General features: G+C 42.1%; 1 protein-coding gene across 4 annotated transcripts in view; it reads right to left on the reverse strand.

The window, feature by feature from the left end:
• Positions 1-18,616, reverse strand: part of SLC6A12 (solute carrier family 6 member 12) — a 42,026-nt gene that overhangs the window by 20,233 nt on the left and 3,177 nt on the right. For 3 of the 4 annotated variants that reach the window (XM_072654075.1, XM_072654074.1, XM_072654071.1), the window contains exons 2-8: positions 14,284-14,476; positions 13,959-14,069; positions 12,755-12,965; positions 7,523-7,657; positions 5,322-5,462; positions 4,089-4,176; positions 3,491-3,623 (exon numbers count right to left, since the gene is read on the reverse strand). In XM_072654075.1, the coding sequence (XP_072510176.1) occupies positions 3,491-3,623; positions 4,089-4,176; positions 5,322-5,462; positions 7,523-7,657; positions 12,755-12,950 (693 nt within the window). In that variant the 5' untranslated portion in view covers positions 12,951-12,965; positions 13,959-14,069; positions 14,284-14,476. The remainder of the gene's footprint in view (positions 1-3,490; positions 3,624-4,088; positions 4,177-5,321; positions 5,463-7,522; positions 7,658-12,754; positions 12,966-13,958; positions 14,070-14,283; positions 14,477-18,616) is intronic. The other variant, XM_072654073.1, reaches the window with a different exon arrangement.

Below are 18,616 nucleotides of genomic sequence, written 5' to 3' on the forward strand. Positions count from 1 at the left end.
ATGAGCTCATTTCACCCCTGGTGCTTTTTAAATATTTTACAAGGTAATCCTGCCTGTAATCTTCCACTATCATCCTCTGCAGGTTTTTACAAATGAATTTGTATTCTAAGTTGGGGCTGGCTTTGGTTGCCATCACTCCCTTTGCTTGGGGGACATCAAGTTTCCAAACTCTTTTTGTCTTGTTATAGTGATTGCTTTATCCTGATCAATCTTTTGCTGGAAATAATGATCATCAAGATCAATATATTTGTATTTTTCCATTTTGCACTTTTGCCATTGATGGCTTCTTTGGATAGATCAGAACAAAACTTCTGGAGTTGTATTCATTTTCTCATCACTATCCTATATCCTAATTTCATGCTGATTTTTACATATTCATTAATGCTTATCGTAATCATAGATTTAGGGATACAAAGCCAGAAGAAATCTTAGGTGCCGTGTAGTTCAGCCCCTTCATTTTACAGGAGACGAAGCTGAAGGCCTGGAGTTTAAATGACTTGCCCAAGGTCTCACAGCTAAGAGGCACAGTGGATAGAGTACTGGTCAGGAAGTCAGGAAGTATGGAGCTCAAATCCAGACTCAGGCACTTACTAGCTGTGTGACCTTGGGTGAGCCAATTAACTTGTTTGCCTCAGTTTCTTCAACTCTAAATGGGGATAATAATGGTACTTATCTCATCACATTGTTACGAGAATCAAATGAGATCATATTTGTAAAATGCTTAGCACAATGCCTGGCAGGACAAGATACCAGAGCATTCAAACTCTGCTTCAGAGAGTGCAAATCCAGTGGGCAGGCCACATTGTTTGAAAGCAAAAGTTACGCTTGCCAAAAAGACTATTTTATGGAGAACTTGTATGGGGCAGACAATCACATGGTAGCCAGAAGAAGCGATACAAGGACACTCAAGAACTTTGGATTTGATTGTGCGACATGGGACACATGGTACAGGACTGCTCAGCTTGGCATGCCCACATCAGAAAAGTTGCTGTGCTCTCTGAGCAAAGCACAATTGAGACAGCACAAAGGAAATATAGCACATACAAATTTGGAGTATCCACCTCAAATGTTCACACAGACTATCTGTGCCCAATATGTGGTAGAGCATTCCAAGCTCGTTCATATTGGTCTCATTAGCCACACATTAGGTCATGGGTCTCCTTATTCCCAGGAATAGAGCAGTGGTCTTGGAATTAGGACACATTGAAACTTAACTTTATCATTTTGGTCCTGTTTGAGAACAAAGGATAGCAATCAACCAAATCATCACGATGCCAGGGACACAGTAGGTGCTCCATAAATGCTAGCTATTATTGGTAATCACATCAGAGGCAAGATTTGAACCCAGGTCCTATGACTCTAAAGCCAAAGCTCTTTCTACAGCACCACATTTCCTTAATTGATGACCTAATAATGCCCAGATAGCTGATATGATTATCACCTCAGTAACTAGTTCTTTCCTGTTCATTAAAATGAATTTTATTTTTTTCAATGCTATTTAGTGCAAATGCTTTCTCCATAATCTTGGACAGATCTTGCAACACCACATTCTCTGAAGAATCAAACTTGTGGGTAACCCAAATACATCATAGGCATAAAATAGGTTTTAGTACATTTCAATGATGATCTACATTTCAGAAGAGCTAAAAAGACTATAATTCGGGAAATGAATGATTGGAAAAGTCATTGGGATGGCTACCTAGTAAGAGTAAGGGACAACAGATGTTTGCTAAGGTTGTTATTGCTACATTTTTTGTTGATGAATGCCTTCATCATTCTATGGAGATACTCTGTGTAATGTTTACGGGAGAACCCAGGCAAAGATCACAGAGGATGAAAAGGTATGGATGGGTTTTGTGCTATATCAGTGGAATAAATGGACAGCTAAGTAGTTCAGTGGATAGAGCCCTGTCCCTGGAGTCAGGAAGACTCATCTTCCTGAATTCAAATCTGGTCTCAGACACTTACTAGCTGTGTGACCCTGGCCAAGTCACTTAACCCTATTTGGCTCAATTTCCTTATCTATAAAATGAGCTGAAGAAGGAAATGGCAAACCACTCTTTGCCAAGAAAATCTTCAATTGGACCACAAAGAATTGGGCACAATTGAACAACAAGTAGAGGGAATGCTCCCATCGATGACATTTCAGATCTCATACTCAGTGGAATATTGAAAAAGTAATTACAATGTATGAGCTGGATGAGACATGAGAAATCACATAGTCCAGCCCTTTCACTTTGCTATTGCAAAAAACTGTGAATAATCCCCATCTAGATGTGCTCTAAGGCCCCTTCCAGCTCTCAGTTTCATGAGCCTGAGGCTCTGGCTGGTGAAAAGCTTGTTCAGGCTCCCGAAACCCCAAGTAGCCCACCTCGAATTAGAATCTAGATCTGACTTAACTTAATTCCAGTGCTCCACCACCACAGAAACATTATGACTCCCCTGCTATTCTCATCTCCAGGCAGGCCTGGGTCCCACTCATCCTCTGCAAGTGAAGCCCATTCTGAAGTGTCTTAAAAGGCTTCTGTACAGCACTGAGAATAGGGAATTTTCCACATCTCTCACACATTTCCGTGAATCCCATCCTATGGATCACAGCTACCAAGGCAAAGTTCTGGCAGTTAGGAGGTAGAGGGAATCTCCATCATCAAACTTTTCAATGCATGACTGTTAAACTCCAGTATTAGCCCTCTTTCTAGCTCAGCTGTTCCTAAGATGCCCCTGATTAGGCTGGGACTTTCCCAGAGACAAATCAGGTATTTGCCCAGTGAGCTGTGAGGGAATTTTCACTTTCTGTACTTTTCCATAGTTGGCAGAGAGACAGTACTGGTGACCTGAGCTTCTGGAAGCAGTCTATTGGTCTGTCATCCTAAGGCTTTCCCCATGTGGGTGCATACTGCCACTGAGTCAGGGTTCTAGAAACACAGAAGAGCTGGGGAGGGGAAGAAGGGGGGTGGTGCAGATGTTTTTCCTACTTCATTGAAAGTTCACAACCCCCAGAGGTAAGTTCTGTTATTAGCTCCATTTTACAACTGAAGAAACTGAGGCAAATAGGTTAGTTGATTTGCCCTAATTCACACAGCTAGTAAGTATCTGAGACTGGATTTGAACTCAGGACTTCCTAATTCCAAGACCACTGCTCTATCCCTGGGAGTAAGGAGATCCATGACCTAAAACAGCCCTCATTTCCCCCTCAATTCTTTGCCTTATGCTGGGGAAAAAGACAAAGACAAGGGGAAGAATAATTGTGGAAAGTCCTGTTTTCTTGTCATTTGTATTATATTTTGCATATATTAACTCCTCACAAAGGAGTTAATGTGCTGCCATTTCTTCATCCTATGCCTTGGTTAGTCTAACCTAAAAAAGCCTCTGAGAATGACCTGATTTTCGGTGAGCCTCTACCCTCTTCTTTGCCTTTTAGAGTTCCCGAGGGAGACCCTTTTTAATGTCCTGCTGATGTGAGATGAGGGAGGAGAGCAGGGTTTCTTACCTTTCCTGTAGTCTTAATTCCCTTCCAAATGCAGAAATAGCACACAATCCAGGCAAGCAGAAGGCACAAAGCCAGCTCCCAGCGCAGGGCCCCGAGGTCATGGATGCCCGTTGTGATGCCCAGGACTCTGTTCCTAAAAGCCATGAGAAAAAAATGGGAAAGGCAACAGTGACTTTGTCTACCCGACCTCTCATTTTTCTGGCAGACCCCACAGCTCTGGTATCCTTCCACCCTCCCACAGCCATTCTGGGCATTAAGGGCTCTAAGAGATCCTCCAATCCAGCCATCTCATCTGATGGATGACAGTTGTGAGTGATTCATCCAAAGTAACACAGTGAGTTACTATCAGAGACCCAGGTCTCCTCAATTCCATCCAGTACTGCTGATTACACCATCCTGCCTGTGTGGTCTGGACTGAAGGGAGTCTACTATTCATTGTGTGAATGTGTATGAGGGAGAAGAAATGTAAATATGTTTCAGTAAGAAGGCACAAGAATTCTTGAACTTGGCCCCCACCCTTCTCCTTCTTCCATCTCCCAGGCCTCAGTTATTTGGATTCCTTTGCCTGACACATGGGGAGAAGGACCCAACTACCTACTCCCAGAACTCGATGACTGGTGAGGTGCTATTGTCAGATGCCTCCGGGCTGCTTGAGCCTGAACGATTCAGAAAATCCACACAATGTTCTGCAAAATACAAAAATTATCAATGATGTCATTGTGTAGTTACAGAATCAAACCTGGAAAAGATCTTAGAGATTAGCTAGTCCAACCCCATTTTATAAAAGGGACAACTGAGTCCCAGAGAGAGAAAATGATGTTAGAGGTCTCTTACCTAGGGATGAGGTGGAGCAAGCATTTCTTCCTGCCTCTCATTATTGCCCTAGCTCCTTTGAGCCCCCAATCATATATTCCCCAACAGAAAAGAGCCCAGGAGCATCTCCAAACCCATAGTTTCTGAAAGCATCTAATCAGTGGCTCCCCAGATTATGTCTATGGAATCTGTTTTCCCTCTCCTGTGATCTGCCCTGGGCCTGTCCCTGGAAAACCTCTTGTTTTATCATTGTCATTAAGTATTTGAAGGGCTTTCATGTGGAAGAGGGTTTATACTTGTTCTGCCTGACTCCAGAAGGCTGAACAAGAAACAATGGGCACAGGGTGCAAAAAAAGGTGATTTAGGCTTTGTTGAGTTGGGGAGGGGGAGGAGAGGGAATAAACAAGCTTTGTAATTAATTAAAATTTAGCTAATTTTAAATTAAATTTTAAAACAATTTAATTAATTGTCCAAAAATGGAATGAGTTACTTTAGGAGGCAAAGATCTACAAGCAAAGGTTGAATGACCCCTTGTTAGGAATGTTATATAGGACATTCTTGTTCAGCTAGAATTTGGACTTAATGACCTCTGTGCTTCCCCTTCCATCACTGTTATTTTGTGACCACTTGCTTCTCCAGCCCCTTGACACAATTCATAATTCTAGTCTGATCTTCTAAAATGTTGTCTCCCTATTTTCTCAACTCCTAAACCTCAGCAAACTTGATCCTTCTACGCTGGGTGAGGAAGGTAAAGGTCACTAGTCCTATTTTACAGATGGTAAGATTGAACCTCAGAAACACCAGATAATAATAGTGAGCCAGTCAATAGAACCAGGACCAGAACATAGTTCTTCTGGTTCCAGGTTGCATATCCTCTCTACCATGCTATGCTATTCCCTTAGTGTCTTAAAAACACCCAACTCATATCCTAGATTCCCCAAGACAGTCCTGCAGTTGAGATTCCAAGGCCCAGTCCCAAGGAAGACAACCTTCTCCAATATAACCTACTGAGGCATACCTGTGTTCCAGAAATTGGTACAAGTTGTCCAGGGCAGCTGTGAGGTGAAGGAGCCAAACAGGTAGAAGAGGGCCCAGGCCAGGATAATAATGTAGTAGACACTTAGATAGGCCTCAATGACCACAGAAGCAATGCCAATGCCTGCCAGAATCAAGGGATTGGGTGAAAGAGTAAACAACAGAGACATCTCCTTCACTGTCAGAAAGTACGTAAACACGATGTTCCCTCTCTGTACAGCAGCATGCTAGTGGCAAGCAAAGAAAAATCCAGAGAGATGCAATATTAGCAACTCACATTTCCAATAAACAGTTTTACCTAGTACTTTATGCAAAAAAGTACTAGGTAATCCATAGTTTATCCATCTTAAAAAAAGAAGAGGAAATAAAGGCTCAAAAATGGGGATTTAACAGAGAGAGAGAAGGCCATAGAGTCAAGCTCAGATCTCTTGAATCTAAAACCAATGTTCTTTCCATTATCCCACATGGATTGCCATGACCCCTGCCCACAAAGAAGCTAAGAACTTAGTCCCAAATATACAATAAGACTGCAGATGGCCATAGGAAGGATGAAACAAAAGATAACAATGATAATTGACATGGATATTGAATTTTGCATATATTAACTCCTCACAAAGTGCTTTGCCACATTAACTCACAATTCCGTGAAAGGAGATACTATGCCCATTTTGCAGATGAGAAAATTAAAGTTCAGAGAAGCAGAAGTAAAAGAATCAGGTCTTCCTGAGTTCAAGTCTAGCACTTTATCCATTATTCCATGCTGACAATCCTCAAATGAAATTAACAAAAACTTGAGTAGACCATGTAAGTATTAGCGTTATATTTGTTTCAACCAATGTTTAATTAAAAGATATCAAATGCTTTCTTGGTTCCATTGTAGCATCAAAGCATAAAACAAACACTTCTCCCACAGAGGAAGGTGAAAAAGACTTGAGTGAGACCCAGTTTATAGGGCAGACTATAATCCACTCCCTCACCTTGGACATCTCTCCTGACCATAACTCATCTGGAAGATCCAAATCCTTTCAGAATTCTCTGTATTTATAATGGAAACTTTAATTATGGTATCAGGAGTGAACATTAATTCAAGGGATTATTTAATATTTGGTGTTTCACAAAAGCAACAGTAAAAAAAAAAAAAAGGTCATCATACTTTCAACTCCCTGACTATCTTTTCCAATTAACTTGGATTCCCCCACTTTATGAAAAGTCATTGAAAATGCCCCTTTGTTTCATTTTTTTATTTACAGAGGCAGCATGCTATAGAAGAAAGAAAATTTGGGTTCCAAGTGTGGTTTGCAACTCAATACCTCGGTGACCCAGCCAAGTCACCAAACTTCTCTAGCCCTAGTTGGCTTATTTGAAAATGTGTGACATGAAATGAAAATGTATGAAAAATACTCTAGGGTACTTTCTAACTCTAAATACTATTGGGACTTATTTTGCACCCTGGATGTCTTATATACCCTTAACTCAACCTCTCATTGTCTCAGTGGTGGGCACACAAAGGCTAGGCGAGCAGGGTTGGAATGTTTCACAAGACAGATCAGAAACAGATCCCCAAAACTGCCACCTGGAGAAAACCCCTCTCCACTCTGTAAGAAAAAAGGCCCCAAAGAAGAAAGAAGACCATACATCTGTCTCCTTACTTTTCAGAGATGGAGGTGTATACACACACATATATATATATGTATATCTATGTATATGTGTGCAGATATATCATCAGGCTTCTTGGATGCATTAGTTTGTTTTGTTGAATTATTTTTTCTCCTATTTTCTTTTTATTCTTTGTTACAAAAAAGAAGAGATATATTTGGAAATGCAGCTGATGTAAAAACAAACAATATCAATAATTTTTGTTTTCTTAAATAAAAGCCCACCCACTCTTCAGGCAGATAGTTTAAGAAAGGGAACATGGCCAGATTTCTTGCAGACTTCCCTGATTGGTCCATCATGGCCCTAGGAAGACAATTAGTCTGAGCATGAGAAGAGGGGGAGCAGGGATGGCATCTAAATGCATGACGCATGTTCAGTAAATCCATCCCTTCCTGTATAGAGGCAGTGAGCAGGAGGAAAGGGTGAAAGAGAGTGGGGGAACCTGTAGAAAGAAAGAACATAAGATGGCCCAAAGAAGAGATGAGAGGAAAGGGAGCACAGTAGCAGGATACCGAGGCTGGTACTCACCCTCAAAGAGGGGACAGATTTTTTTCCAGGCCGTTACGCTGCCCTGACTGGTATATTGACCCAGGGCTGTCTCCAGGAAGAAAACTGGGATGCCACAGGTGAAGAAGAAGATGGAGTAAGGGATAAAGAAGGCACCTGTGGAAAGAGAGAAGAGTCAAGACCTCAGGCAACACTGTCCTGTAGGACTTTTTTTCTCACCCTTTCTCCTTCCCCTATCTCTTCTTCTCTTGCATACCACCTCCCTCCCACCACCCCACTCCATTTCCTTGCCCCTCCCCCATGCACATGTACCACCAGTCATCTCCTGTATTGATCATTTGGACAGAGGTCCTCTTGGAGAGAACTTTCTGCTCTTAGGAAGCAATTCTGGAGTATCTTGGACTTCAAGCAGGCAGGGAATTTGGTACAGGCCTATAGACCCAAGCTATCAATCAATCAGCATAAGGCTAGGTCAAAGAAATATCAGGCAAGTATTAATCAATCTATTAATAAGAATTTATTAATAGTTTGCCATGTGCAAGGCAGTAGAGATACAAAGGCAAAAGTGAAACAGTCCCTGCCTTCTCGGCATTTATAATCTACTGATGCAATTATACAAATGTGTCTACAAAATGAATACAAGACAGTTTGGAAGAAAGGCTATTGCATCTGTGGGAGACGGAAGACCAGAAAAGGCTTTTAGTGGAGAAAGTACTTGAGTTCAGCATTAGGTACTCTATGAGGCAAACATAAGGACGGAGTATATTTCAGGAATGGGATATGGCCAGTATAAGTCATGGACGTGGGAGATGGATTGAGAAGAAATGAGATTTTAGAACAACCTTAAGCAGTAAAAGTGAGTGAACAGGACCCATGTCTATTAAGGGATGAGATTTCTGACCATTTCTGAGCACCAGAATTGGTCTATATAAGGCCATAACTCCCCTTAGACAACTGCTTTTGTTTCCCATAGACAAGGTAAATTATTCTTTAGTCAGCATAATGCTAATAAAACCATCGGTTTAAGGAAATTTAAACCTTTTTGAGGTAAAATGGTTTGCAAGGTCAAGAGGGTAGAAGACAGTCTCTATCTCTTCTCCCACCCTTTCTCCACCCCAAGACTATTGGCCAGTTGTCTTGTTCCTTGCAAGGTAACCTGTAAGTTTCATACTTTTAAAGAAAGCAAGGACAGCTAGGTGGCCCAGTGAATAGAGCACTGGCCCTGGAGTCAGGAGGACCTGAGTTCAAATTTGGCCTCAGACACTTGACAGTACTTATGTGACCTTCAGCAAGTCACTTGACCCCAATTATTTTGTCTTCCCCTCCTCTAAAACAAAACAGAAATAGCAAGAACCTGAGCTCCTGGAGGTGGGCATTTAGAGTAAGGTTTCAACTGTAGAGATTTGCCTACACAAATATTTGGAGGTAGGTGCAGCAGCTAGTCCAACTAACCTCTGACAGACTGGAACAAAAGTTAAGGGCCACACAAAGAGCTACAAAAATGTGCATACCCTTTGATCCAGCAATATTGCTAGTGGGATTCTATCCCAAAGAGATCATAGAAATGGGAAAAGGTCCCACACGTACGAAAATATTTATAGCAGCTCTCTTTGTGATGGTCAAGAACTGGAAATCAAGGGGATGCCCATCAGTTGGGGAATGACTGAATAAGTTGTGGTATATGAATGTAATGGAACACTATTGTGCTATAAGAAATCATGAACAGGAAGACTTAGAGAAGCCTGGAAAGACTTATATGAACTGATGCTGAGTTAAAGGAGCAGAACCAGGAGAACTTTTGTACACAGCAACAACCACAGTGTGCGAAGAATTTTTCTGGTAGACTTAGTACTTCATTGAAATACATGGACTTAAAAAATTTCCAGCGGACTCTTGAGGTAAAACACCTTCCACATCCAGAGAAAGAACTGTGGAATTGGATTGCAGACAGAAACAGACCATTTTCTTTTGTATTATGTTATGTTTTGTTTTGTTTTATTGTTTCCCTCATTCATTTTAATTCTTCTATGCAACATGCATTTAATAGGAATGTATGTGTCGAACCTATATAAGATTGTATGCCGTCTCAGGGGGGGAGTGGGGAGGGAGGGAGGAATAAGGAGGAGGGAGCGGAAAAAAATCTAAGAGGTATGGAAGTGATTGTCAAACACTGAAAACAAATAAAATAATTCAATTAAAAAAATAATAAGTTAAAGGCCACCCTCCAGTTGGGAGAGGGTCTTGTGTAGGCAAGCATATACAGGGGAAAGGAGCAACACTTAGATTAGGTAGGGGTGCTGAGCCTGGCATAGGGCCACTTTACCTCCTCTCCATTTCCCTTCTCATCACCCTTTGCATTGTAATTCTGTTTAACTCCCTAACTCCCATCACTTCCCATCCACTCCCCAAATAATAATAGCCCACCAAACTCCCTCCAGTGAAATAGCCAACACTGTCACTCCCTGCTTGTCTGCACTGTATCCCTGCTGCCTTTGGGCATGAACCATGGCAGGCTTTCAGGCAAGGTTTGTTGAAGGTAGTGTATCTTGGAATGCACAAATAGATACAACTCCAACTCCAACTCCATCTCCAAGTGTGGGATCTCCTACCACTAAATGAAAATCAAAAACTTGTCTAGGACTTACGCAACAGATTAATCTGGGGAGTTTATTAGAAGCATACAGAGGTTGGCTGACTTGCCTTGGTTCATTCAACTAATAAATGTCAGAAGTGGGTTTGAACCCACAGGTCTTTCTGGATATTTCCACTAAGTCCCAATTCCTCTTGGGACACAAACCTTCTTCCTCAATGTCTTTCTCAATGCCTGTCCTCTTTTCTTCTCCCTCTACATGTTGGTAACCTCATCAGCAACCATGGATTTAATCATCATAATTATGCAAGTGATTCACAAATCTCTACATCCAGCCCCAATCTCTTTCCTGAGCTTCAGTATCACATCATCAATTGACTATGGAACATTCAAACCAGATATCCCAGGCACATCTTAAACTCATTATGTCCCAAACTGAACATCATTATCCTCCCCACCCAAGCCCCCCTCTCTTTCAAAAATTATAATTTTGTCAGAGGCATCACCATCCTTCTAATCTTTCAGGTTTATACCACTGGCATTTTCCTGGATTTCTTTTTCCCTCACCACATATATCCAATCAGTTGCCAAATCTTGCTGTTTTCTACCTTTACCATATCTCTTGCATCTAACCCTTTCTCTCTATCCACATAGCCACCATCATAGTTCAGCCCTCATCACCTCTTCTTGATTGTTGCAATTGTCTCTTAATTGGTCTCTCTGCCTATAATTTCTCCACACTCTGGTCCATCCTGTCCATTGTTGCCAAAGTCATTTTCCTTAAGCACCAACATGGCCATGTGATTTTCCTACTCAACCAGCTCTAGGAGCTTCTCATTGCCTCTAGGAAAAAATATAAATTTCTCTGTTGGACTTTTAAAGTCTTTGCAATCTGGCCACAACCTATCTCTCCAGCCTCAGTACACATTACTCTCTCTCCTACACTTTGGGATAATCGAATGGGCCTTCTCTCTACTCCTCAGGCACCCCATCTGCTATCTCTGCACCTTTGCAATGAACATTCTGCATGCCTGGAATACTCTTCCTCCTTGCCTCTGTCCCTGTCATTCCTCAGGTGTCACCTTATCCATCAAGAGTTCCCTGCTCCCCTCAATGGCTAGCATATTCCCTTCCAAACTACATTATAGTTAGCTAATTTGTATAGGTTTGTATTTGTTAACTTTTATTTAGTGCATAGATCTATTACATATGAACTTATCTTCCCCAATTGAATATAAGCTCCTCATGGGAAGGAACAATTTCACACTTTATACTTGTATCCCCAGTGCCCAACAGGTGCCTAGCAGATGGAAGGCACTTAATAAATCTTTGTTGATTGGCTGATTGATTGATTCCCTCTATCAAGCACTCTTCACCAGACACTGACACCCTGGGCAACCAGAAGCTCTCTCTTCCTCTTCCTCCCTTTCTTCCCTGTTTTTCCCTCACTGCCTCCCAAAGGAAACATGAGAAAAGTGAAACATAGGAGCAGTTATGATATAGTGAGCACTGGACTGAAGGATTTGCTATGTAGCATTGAGCAAATCATTTCACATGTCTGGGTCTGTAACTTTGCTATAAGGTAGGACCCTAGGTGAACTCATAAGGCTTAGAGCTGGAAGGGACCTTCGATATTACTTAGTTACAGATGAGGAAACCAAGGACTGTTGAGTGATTTGCCTAATATAACATGGGTAGTGAGTAGCAAAGGCAGCTCAGTAGCATAGTGGATAGAGTGCCAGGCCTGGAGTCAGGAAGACTTGCTGAGTTCAAATCTGACCTCAGTTTAAAAAACAAATGTTGAAAATTGTTTTTATATGTAATTGGGGGGAGGAGAAATATATATTTTTTAAATATGGCCTCAGATGCTTTCCTAGCTGTGTGACTCAAGGCAAGTCACACAACCCTGATTGCCTTAGTATCAGTAAAATCATCTGTAAAATGAGCTGGAGAAGGAAACAGCAAACCACTCCACCATCTTGGCTGAGGAAACCCCAAACAGGGTCATAGAGAGTCATGACAACTAAAATTACTGGACAACAAGAAGTAAATAATAGAGTATTTGAACTTCAGGGCCTCTGCTTCTGAGTCTTTAATGTTCCTGAATGTTAAATATATGTTTTATGTAGAGAGAGATTATATAATAATATAATATATATAAATATAATGTTAAATTAATGATCCTTAATGTTCCTTTCAGTGTGAAATCTTAGGGTTTTATAAGTCTTCACAAAGGTCTCCATCCCTTTTGACCTCTGATTCAACTTCCATAACCTGTCCCCATTCTCATTTGGTCTTGACCAGGATGTTTACCCTAAAGACTCTCTGGGAGTATAATAACTGATGTCCGAAAGAAGTTCCCCCTCCCTAGAGGTCTTCAAGAGAAGACTGGATCACTGCTTGTCAGGCATGTATTTCTTTTGGGTATGGTTTGCTGATCTAACCCTCAAATTCTGTCACCTCTCACTGCTATCACCACCTCCTAATCTCTGATCCTACTCTGGATCTCTACTTTTACTTTTCTAGAGGCATCAAACAAATCAGGTAGGTGCAGAGGGTCACTTAGCTGTGAGGGAAGGACATGGGGACATAACATCAGGTTTTCCTAGCAACATTTTTCATATACTTCCCACCCTCACCCCACCCACCTCCAGTGAACTCACCACCTCCATTCTTGTAACAGAGATAGGGGAACCTCCAAACATTGCCTAGACCAATGATCTCTCCAGCCACTGACAGCACAAACTCCATCTTATTAGTCCACTTGCCACGATCGTGGATCTTCTCCTCCTTCTCTCCTTCAGGGCCCCAGGAAACTACTGGGGGACCATTCTCCTGGATCACCGCTTTCCCATCCATTGTACTAGGAGATTGCTGAGGAAACAGGAGAGACGAAGAAGAACAAAGTCTGAGAGGAGAGAGAATAGATATGTTTTAAAGCTCCTTGAGGACTGCATCTATGCCATTTCATCTGTATCCCCAGCATCTAGGATTGTGATTTCCAAGTATAAGTTGCTTACAACTCACTGTGTGACCTTGAGTAAGTCATTTCCTTTCTCTGGGGTCTCAGTTTCCTCATCTGTAAGATGAGGGGGTTGGATTAGGTCATCTCTAAGGTCCCTTCCAGCATAAATGTTCTGTGATTCTATAATAAATATCTGTTGAATCTAACTGAAACATTCTGGACTAACTCCATCTCTCCTCACCAACAGCATTTGCTTGGTTCCTATCTCAGGAGGATCTACAGTGCTTTTATCCTCAAGCCCCCAACACATCTAGCAATTATTATCACAGCTGACACTCACTACCCCAGGAGATCAATAAGGAGCCAGCATTGTCCCCATTTCTCAGGACAGGAAGCTGAAGTCCAGAGAGCAGTTTGCTCACAGTCACACAGCATGTCAAAGACAGAGGAAGGATTAGGAAGCAGGGCTCTCAATTCCCAATCAGGGACTCTGACTTCTGCCAACACCTTTCACCAGCAGCAGTCTTCCTTTGAAGACCTGGGCCTCAGCTGTTTTAGTCAGTAGCCCTTGCCTAGCTCCCTGGTTGGGGAGAGGATCAAATGATTCTGTGGGTGACGGGAGGTCAAAGATCAAGCACAGCAGAGGTGACTGAACCCTTTCACCCCCACCAGCTGTGTGCTCATTCTCGTGCCAAGGTTAACGATTTCCACAGGGCAAACAGGGGAGCCATCTCAGTCTGGGCATCTGATTGGGAGGGGAACAGAGAAGGTGGAGCCATAGACAAAGTCAGAAGAGAAGGTTGGGGGAAGGGGAGAGGTGAAGAGTTAAGATGGAGCTGTCAAAAAAATCAGGGAATATAGGGGTTGAAAGGGATCTGAGGGGTCCTCTTGGCCAAGCCTACCTGAGTGGGAATGCCTTCTACAGCATGACAGACAAGTGGTCATCCAGCTTCCATTTGAAGAACTCCACTGTCTTGTGGAAGACAGATTAGACCCGTTTTGTCCTAATGAATCTCAGGAGGGAAAAAGATGACTTTTGAAGAAGTCTCAGATTCTGTCTCACCCACCCCTGTGCCTTGCCCTGGTTCCCCCCATATCCTATGTTGGAGAATAGAAAGAAAGGTTGGGGACAGAGCAGAAGTCTTCACCCAGAAGGGCATCCCACTATAACGCTGACTGACCTACAGGATAGGTTTACCCACACAGTCAGAAGAACAGATCACCTACCATGCCATGTTTCCAGGCGGCTACTTTGGGGTCATTGTTGCTCTCTCTCGCCTTCCTCTTAAAGCAAGCTTGTGATCTCCCTGAGCCTTGTCAAAAATGACCCATAAGCTGCTAGGGCCATCTCAAGCTGCTGCCCTATATGATGGAAGAGGCACTGCTCCTACAATCAGGATACCTGAATTCAGGTCCAAGCCTTAGGAGAGATTGGAGCAAATGACCAAACCAAAGGTTTAGTGTGATCCTTTGGATTCAGTCAAAGGGCCACACTTGAGGACCTATAGCTCCCCATGTGGCCTGAAGGTCTCAGGTTCCCCACTCTTGGATTAAACCTATCTAAGTCTTAGTTTTTCACCTATAAAATGGGAATAATGGTACTTGACTTAGAGTTTTACAGGGCTTTTGCAAGGAAAATATTTCCTAAATTCAAAAACACCAAAGAAAGGTAAAGCTGTAAGTGCTATTATGGATATTGCTCCATGAGATTATGGAACACCTGAGAGTGGAAGGCTATTAGATAAAAAACTGTCTATGTCATAATTTTGTGCCTGTAATTCTGTCACTCAGGTCAAAGCAAAAGGAAATGAGGCCACTTTTGCCACATGTGTGTGTGCATCTGTGTGTGTATTTTTTTTAATCATTCCATACCTCCATTCCTGCTAACCTCCTCCTAACTGCAGAAAAGGGAGAACAATTCCCACCTTTGCTTTTTGGTTTTACCCTCCCCTCCACGACTAGCTGGAGGTGGTAGAAAAATCAAAGAGAGTGTATCTATAAAATGGTCTGTGCTTCTCCAAGGCTCTAGACTAGGAAATACAAGGGATTCTTTTTATTAGGGAAGATTCTGCTTGTTTGTTGGTCTCTTTAGCCCAGGCAACAGCCCAAGTTTAAGGCAATTAGAAGGGTGTGGGACAGAGCCACCTGAGGTTATGGAAAATTTTGAAGGTGACTTGGAGGGTGCAGGTCCTAATAGGAATGATAAAGCATGCCAGGTGTGGAATTATAGTAATAAGCCAGACTCAGAGGCTTCCTCAGTATACTCAGGACATAGGGGAAGGATGTGGTGGCAGGAACAAAGAAGAAATGGGACTTCCTGGTGCCTTTTTTCTTGGGCTGGGGATGAAGGGGAAGAAAGGGAAAGGAGGATTTGCTGAAATATGAGGAATTTTGAGATGCTTGAGGTCTTGAGGACTCATTGTCACAGAGCCATATGGAATCGTGGATCAAGCAGGCTTGCCTGTAGCAATGTCATCAGAAGTCATTTAACCTCTCTGAGACACAATTTCCTAATCTGTAAAATGAAGATAATTACACTTATTCTACCCACCTTCTGTTGTCTTGAAGAAGCTACTTTGTAAACTTTAAAGTGTCAGATAAAAGGTAATTATTAACATTACCATAACCATTCAGCCTTCAACAGATCCTCTAAATATGCCTTCACCTTTGACCCTGAGATTGCCAGGGCAGGAGGAGCATATTGGTTATAGAACTATAGAGAACAGCTGGAAAGGACCTCAGCTGCCATCTGGTCCCAACTCACCTTTTTATTGGTGAGTAAACTGAGACCCAGTGAGATTAATTGACTTGCCCAAGGCCACACAGATATTTCCAGAGGTGAGATTTGAACTTATAGTCAGTATATATATATATGTATATATATATGCATATGTAAATATGTGTATGTATGTATTTGTATATGTATATATGTAAATATGTGTATGTATGTATATGTATATGTGTGTATATAACACATATATATTTAACACATATATTAAATCTATTCAGTATATTCTATATATATATATATATATATATATATATATATATATGTATTGAACTTACATTATATATTATATATGACTCCAGGGCTAGTGTATCATGCTGCCTCCATAGGATATTTTTAAGTCTTTTAAAAAAGTTTTTCAAGTGAACATAAAATCATTGCCTTACTGGAAAGTGTCCTAGGCTGAGTCAAGAGGTTTGAGTTCAAACTCATTTCATCCCCTTGGGTATGTTGTATCCATTTGTATGTATTTTATATTCAATTTGTGTATATATGCCATTTTCCCCCATAAGAAGGCAATCTTCATGAAAGAAGTAACTTTTATTTTTTATCTTTATATCCCCAGTACTTAGAGCAGTGCTGGGCAGTAATTAGTGCTTAATAAATGCATGTTGATGTTGCTGAATCACCTATTTCGTTTTCCTGTCTATGAAATGGGAGGATAAGTTCCACCCTACCCCCACCCTCAATGAGCGTTGTGAAGATTAAGTTCAAGCAGTATATAAATACGAGAGACTATTGATAAGGTCTCTGTTCTTGCTAAGCTTCAAGCTAGGACAGTCGTTGGAAATCCCAAATCCCACCAGTTCCCAAGAAGAGTAGCCTGGATGAAAGCCTCACTATTCCTGAGCTCTCCTATTCTCCAAAACTGGAGAATTCAGACTAATTCAGAGGTTCTTCACATTTTTTTGTGTCATGGACCCTTATGGCAATCTAGTAAAGCCTACGGACCCCTTCTCAGAATAATGTTTTTAAATACATTAAAGAAAATTTGTATGATTGCAAGAGAAGCCAATTAGATCGAAGTACACTAATAAACAAAAATTTAAGCTCATAGACCCCAGGTTAAGAACCTTTGGATTAAGGGTTTGGGGTAGGGGGAATAGGGAGAAAGGGAGAAAGACCTCAAAACAAAATGGAAAGTAATGTGGGCACTGGCCTAAGAAAGCAAGGAGACCCAGAAAAAAAACAGAAAAAGACCAACATAGAACAAAGTAGGAAGGGATAAGATAGGTAAGAGAAAGAAGCTAGCTTAGAATCATTTTTGCACAATGCTAGTGGGAAAAATAGCTTAAAATATAAAAACATATTTAGGCTAAATTCAAGTAAGATGTAGTATGTTATATATGAGAAGAAACACCAAGGGAAGATCATCAGTCTTCTTTCCAGGACTACATTTATAAGTAGGAAAGAGAACCTGTTTCCCCATTTTCTGTGAATAGTTTAGGATCCATATTTCCCATAGGCAAAATATTGAACAACATAGTCTTTAGAGACATCCCCATGCTCTGTAATCTAGTGTTCCATTCCCAGTTTTCTGCTATCAGCTCTCCAAGCCATCCACCCATCTGCTTTAGAGGATGAAATCCAGCATAGGGGGAGGGAGAGGAAAAGAGGAAGGGAGGAGAGGGAGGGAGAAACCTGCTCAGTGTATCTACAAAGATGGGAGCTCCATCCCACGCTGGGCTCTACAACAGTGATAAGAGACCAGTAAAGTCCAGTTTCCCAGATGCTTTCCTAAGGACTGTAGTCAGATCCTGGTTCCAAGAATGAAATATCCCTCCGCACCCTGCCCCAGGCAGTAGAAAATCACTGGCTCCCTCACCTCCTCGCACATTTGGGCAATGTCCACTCTGAGCACCAACTGTCTGAAGATTCCAGGGATGATACATTCCCTTTCTCTGAGGCCCTGCCCAGTCTCCACACCCACACACCAATGCCTGTTTACACACACACACACACACACACACACACACACACACACACACACACACACGCACGCACACGCACACTCTGGTTGTTGCTGGTCACGTCCCTGCGCACACACATACCTGTGTTCATGGCACCAAAACCTGAGGACCTTTCTCCACATGGTCTGTCCTTCACACCCAGTGGGCAAGTTTGTACCTATGCTACCTTTCCCTTCTTTCACTCCCCCTACTCATTTCAGCCCCGGTCTCCTGTTCTCACTCCAAGTGACACATGCATTCTTGTATATCCCTTCCTGAGTCATTTCAGACCCCAATTAGCTTTCTCTTTGGTGGAGAAGCATGTTACTGTCACCACTAACCCAGGATGGAGGGAGATATCTCTCATTCCATCCTGCCTCAATAACCTGGTTTTACTGCAGCCCACCTTCCCTCCCACCCCTGGTTAGGTCCTTGACCCACTATATACCCAGCTTCCATACCCCCACTACACTGGCTAACTTGTTGCTAGTCGGTCTTCTTTCCCACCTGGCACCTCTCCCTAATGTTCTCTTCTCCTTATCTGTCCCTTGTCCATCCCATTCCAGACCCTCTTTCCCTCAGAGCATGGTCCCTTACTTCCTTTGGCAACCTCCTCACCCATAGTCTTTCCTGTCCTAATGTATCTATGTATTTACAAATCCAGGTAGATATCAATGGAGGCAAATAACATTTCATGTCAAGATTCCCCTACAACTAGATCTTGCCTTTGCTCTCAGCATATTAGGGAGAAAGGATCCCCTACTCTGTTCCCCCTTCTTACCATCCCATGACTACTTTCTAGTTAAGCATCTTAAAGCTTAGC

The sequence above is a fragment of the Notamacropus eugenii genome, chromosome 3, assembly GCF_028372415.1.
Source record: "Notamacropus eugenii isolate mMacEug1 chromosome 3, mMacEug1.pri_v2, whole genome shotgun sequence".
NCBI classification, from domain to species: domain Eukaryota; kingdom Metazoa; phylum Chordata; class Mammalia; order Diprotodontia; family Macropodidae; genus Notamacropus; species Notamacropus eugenii.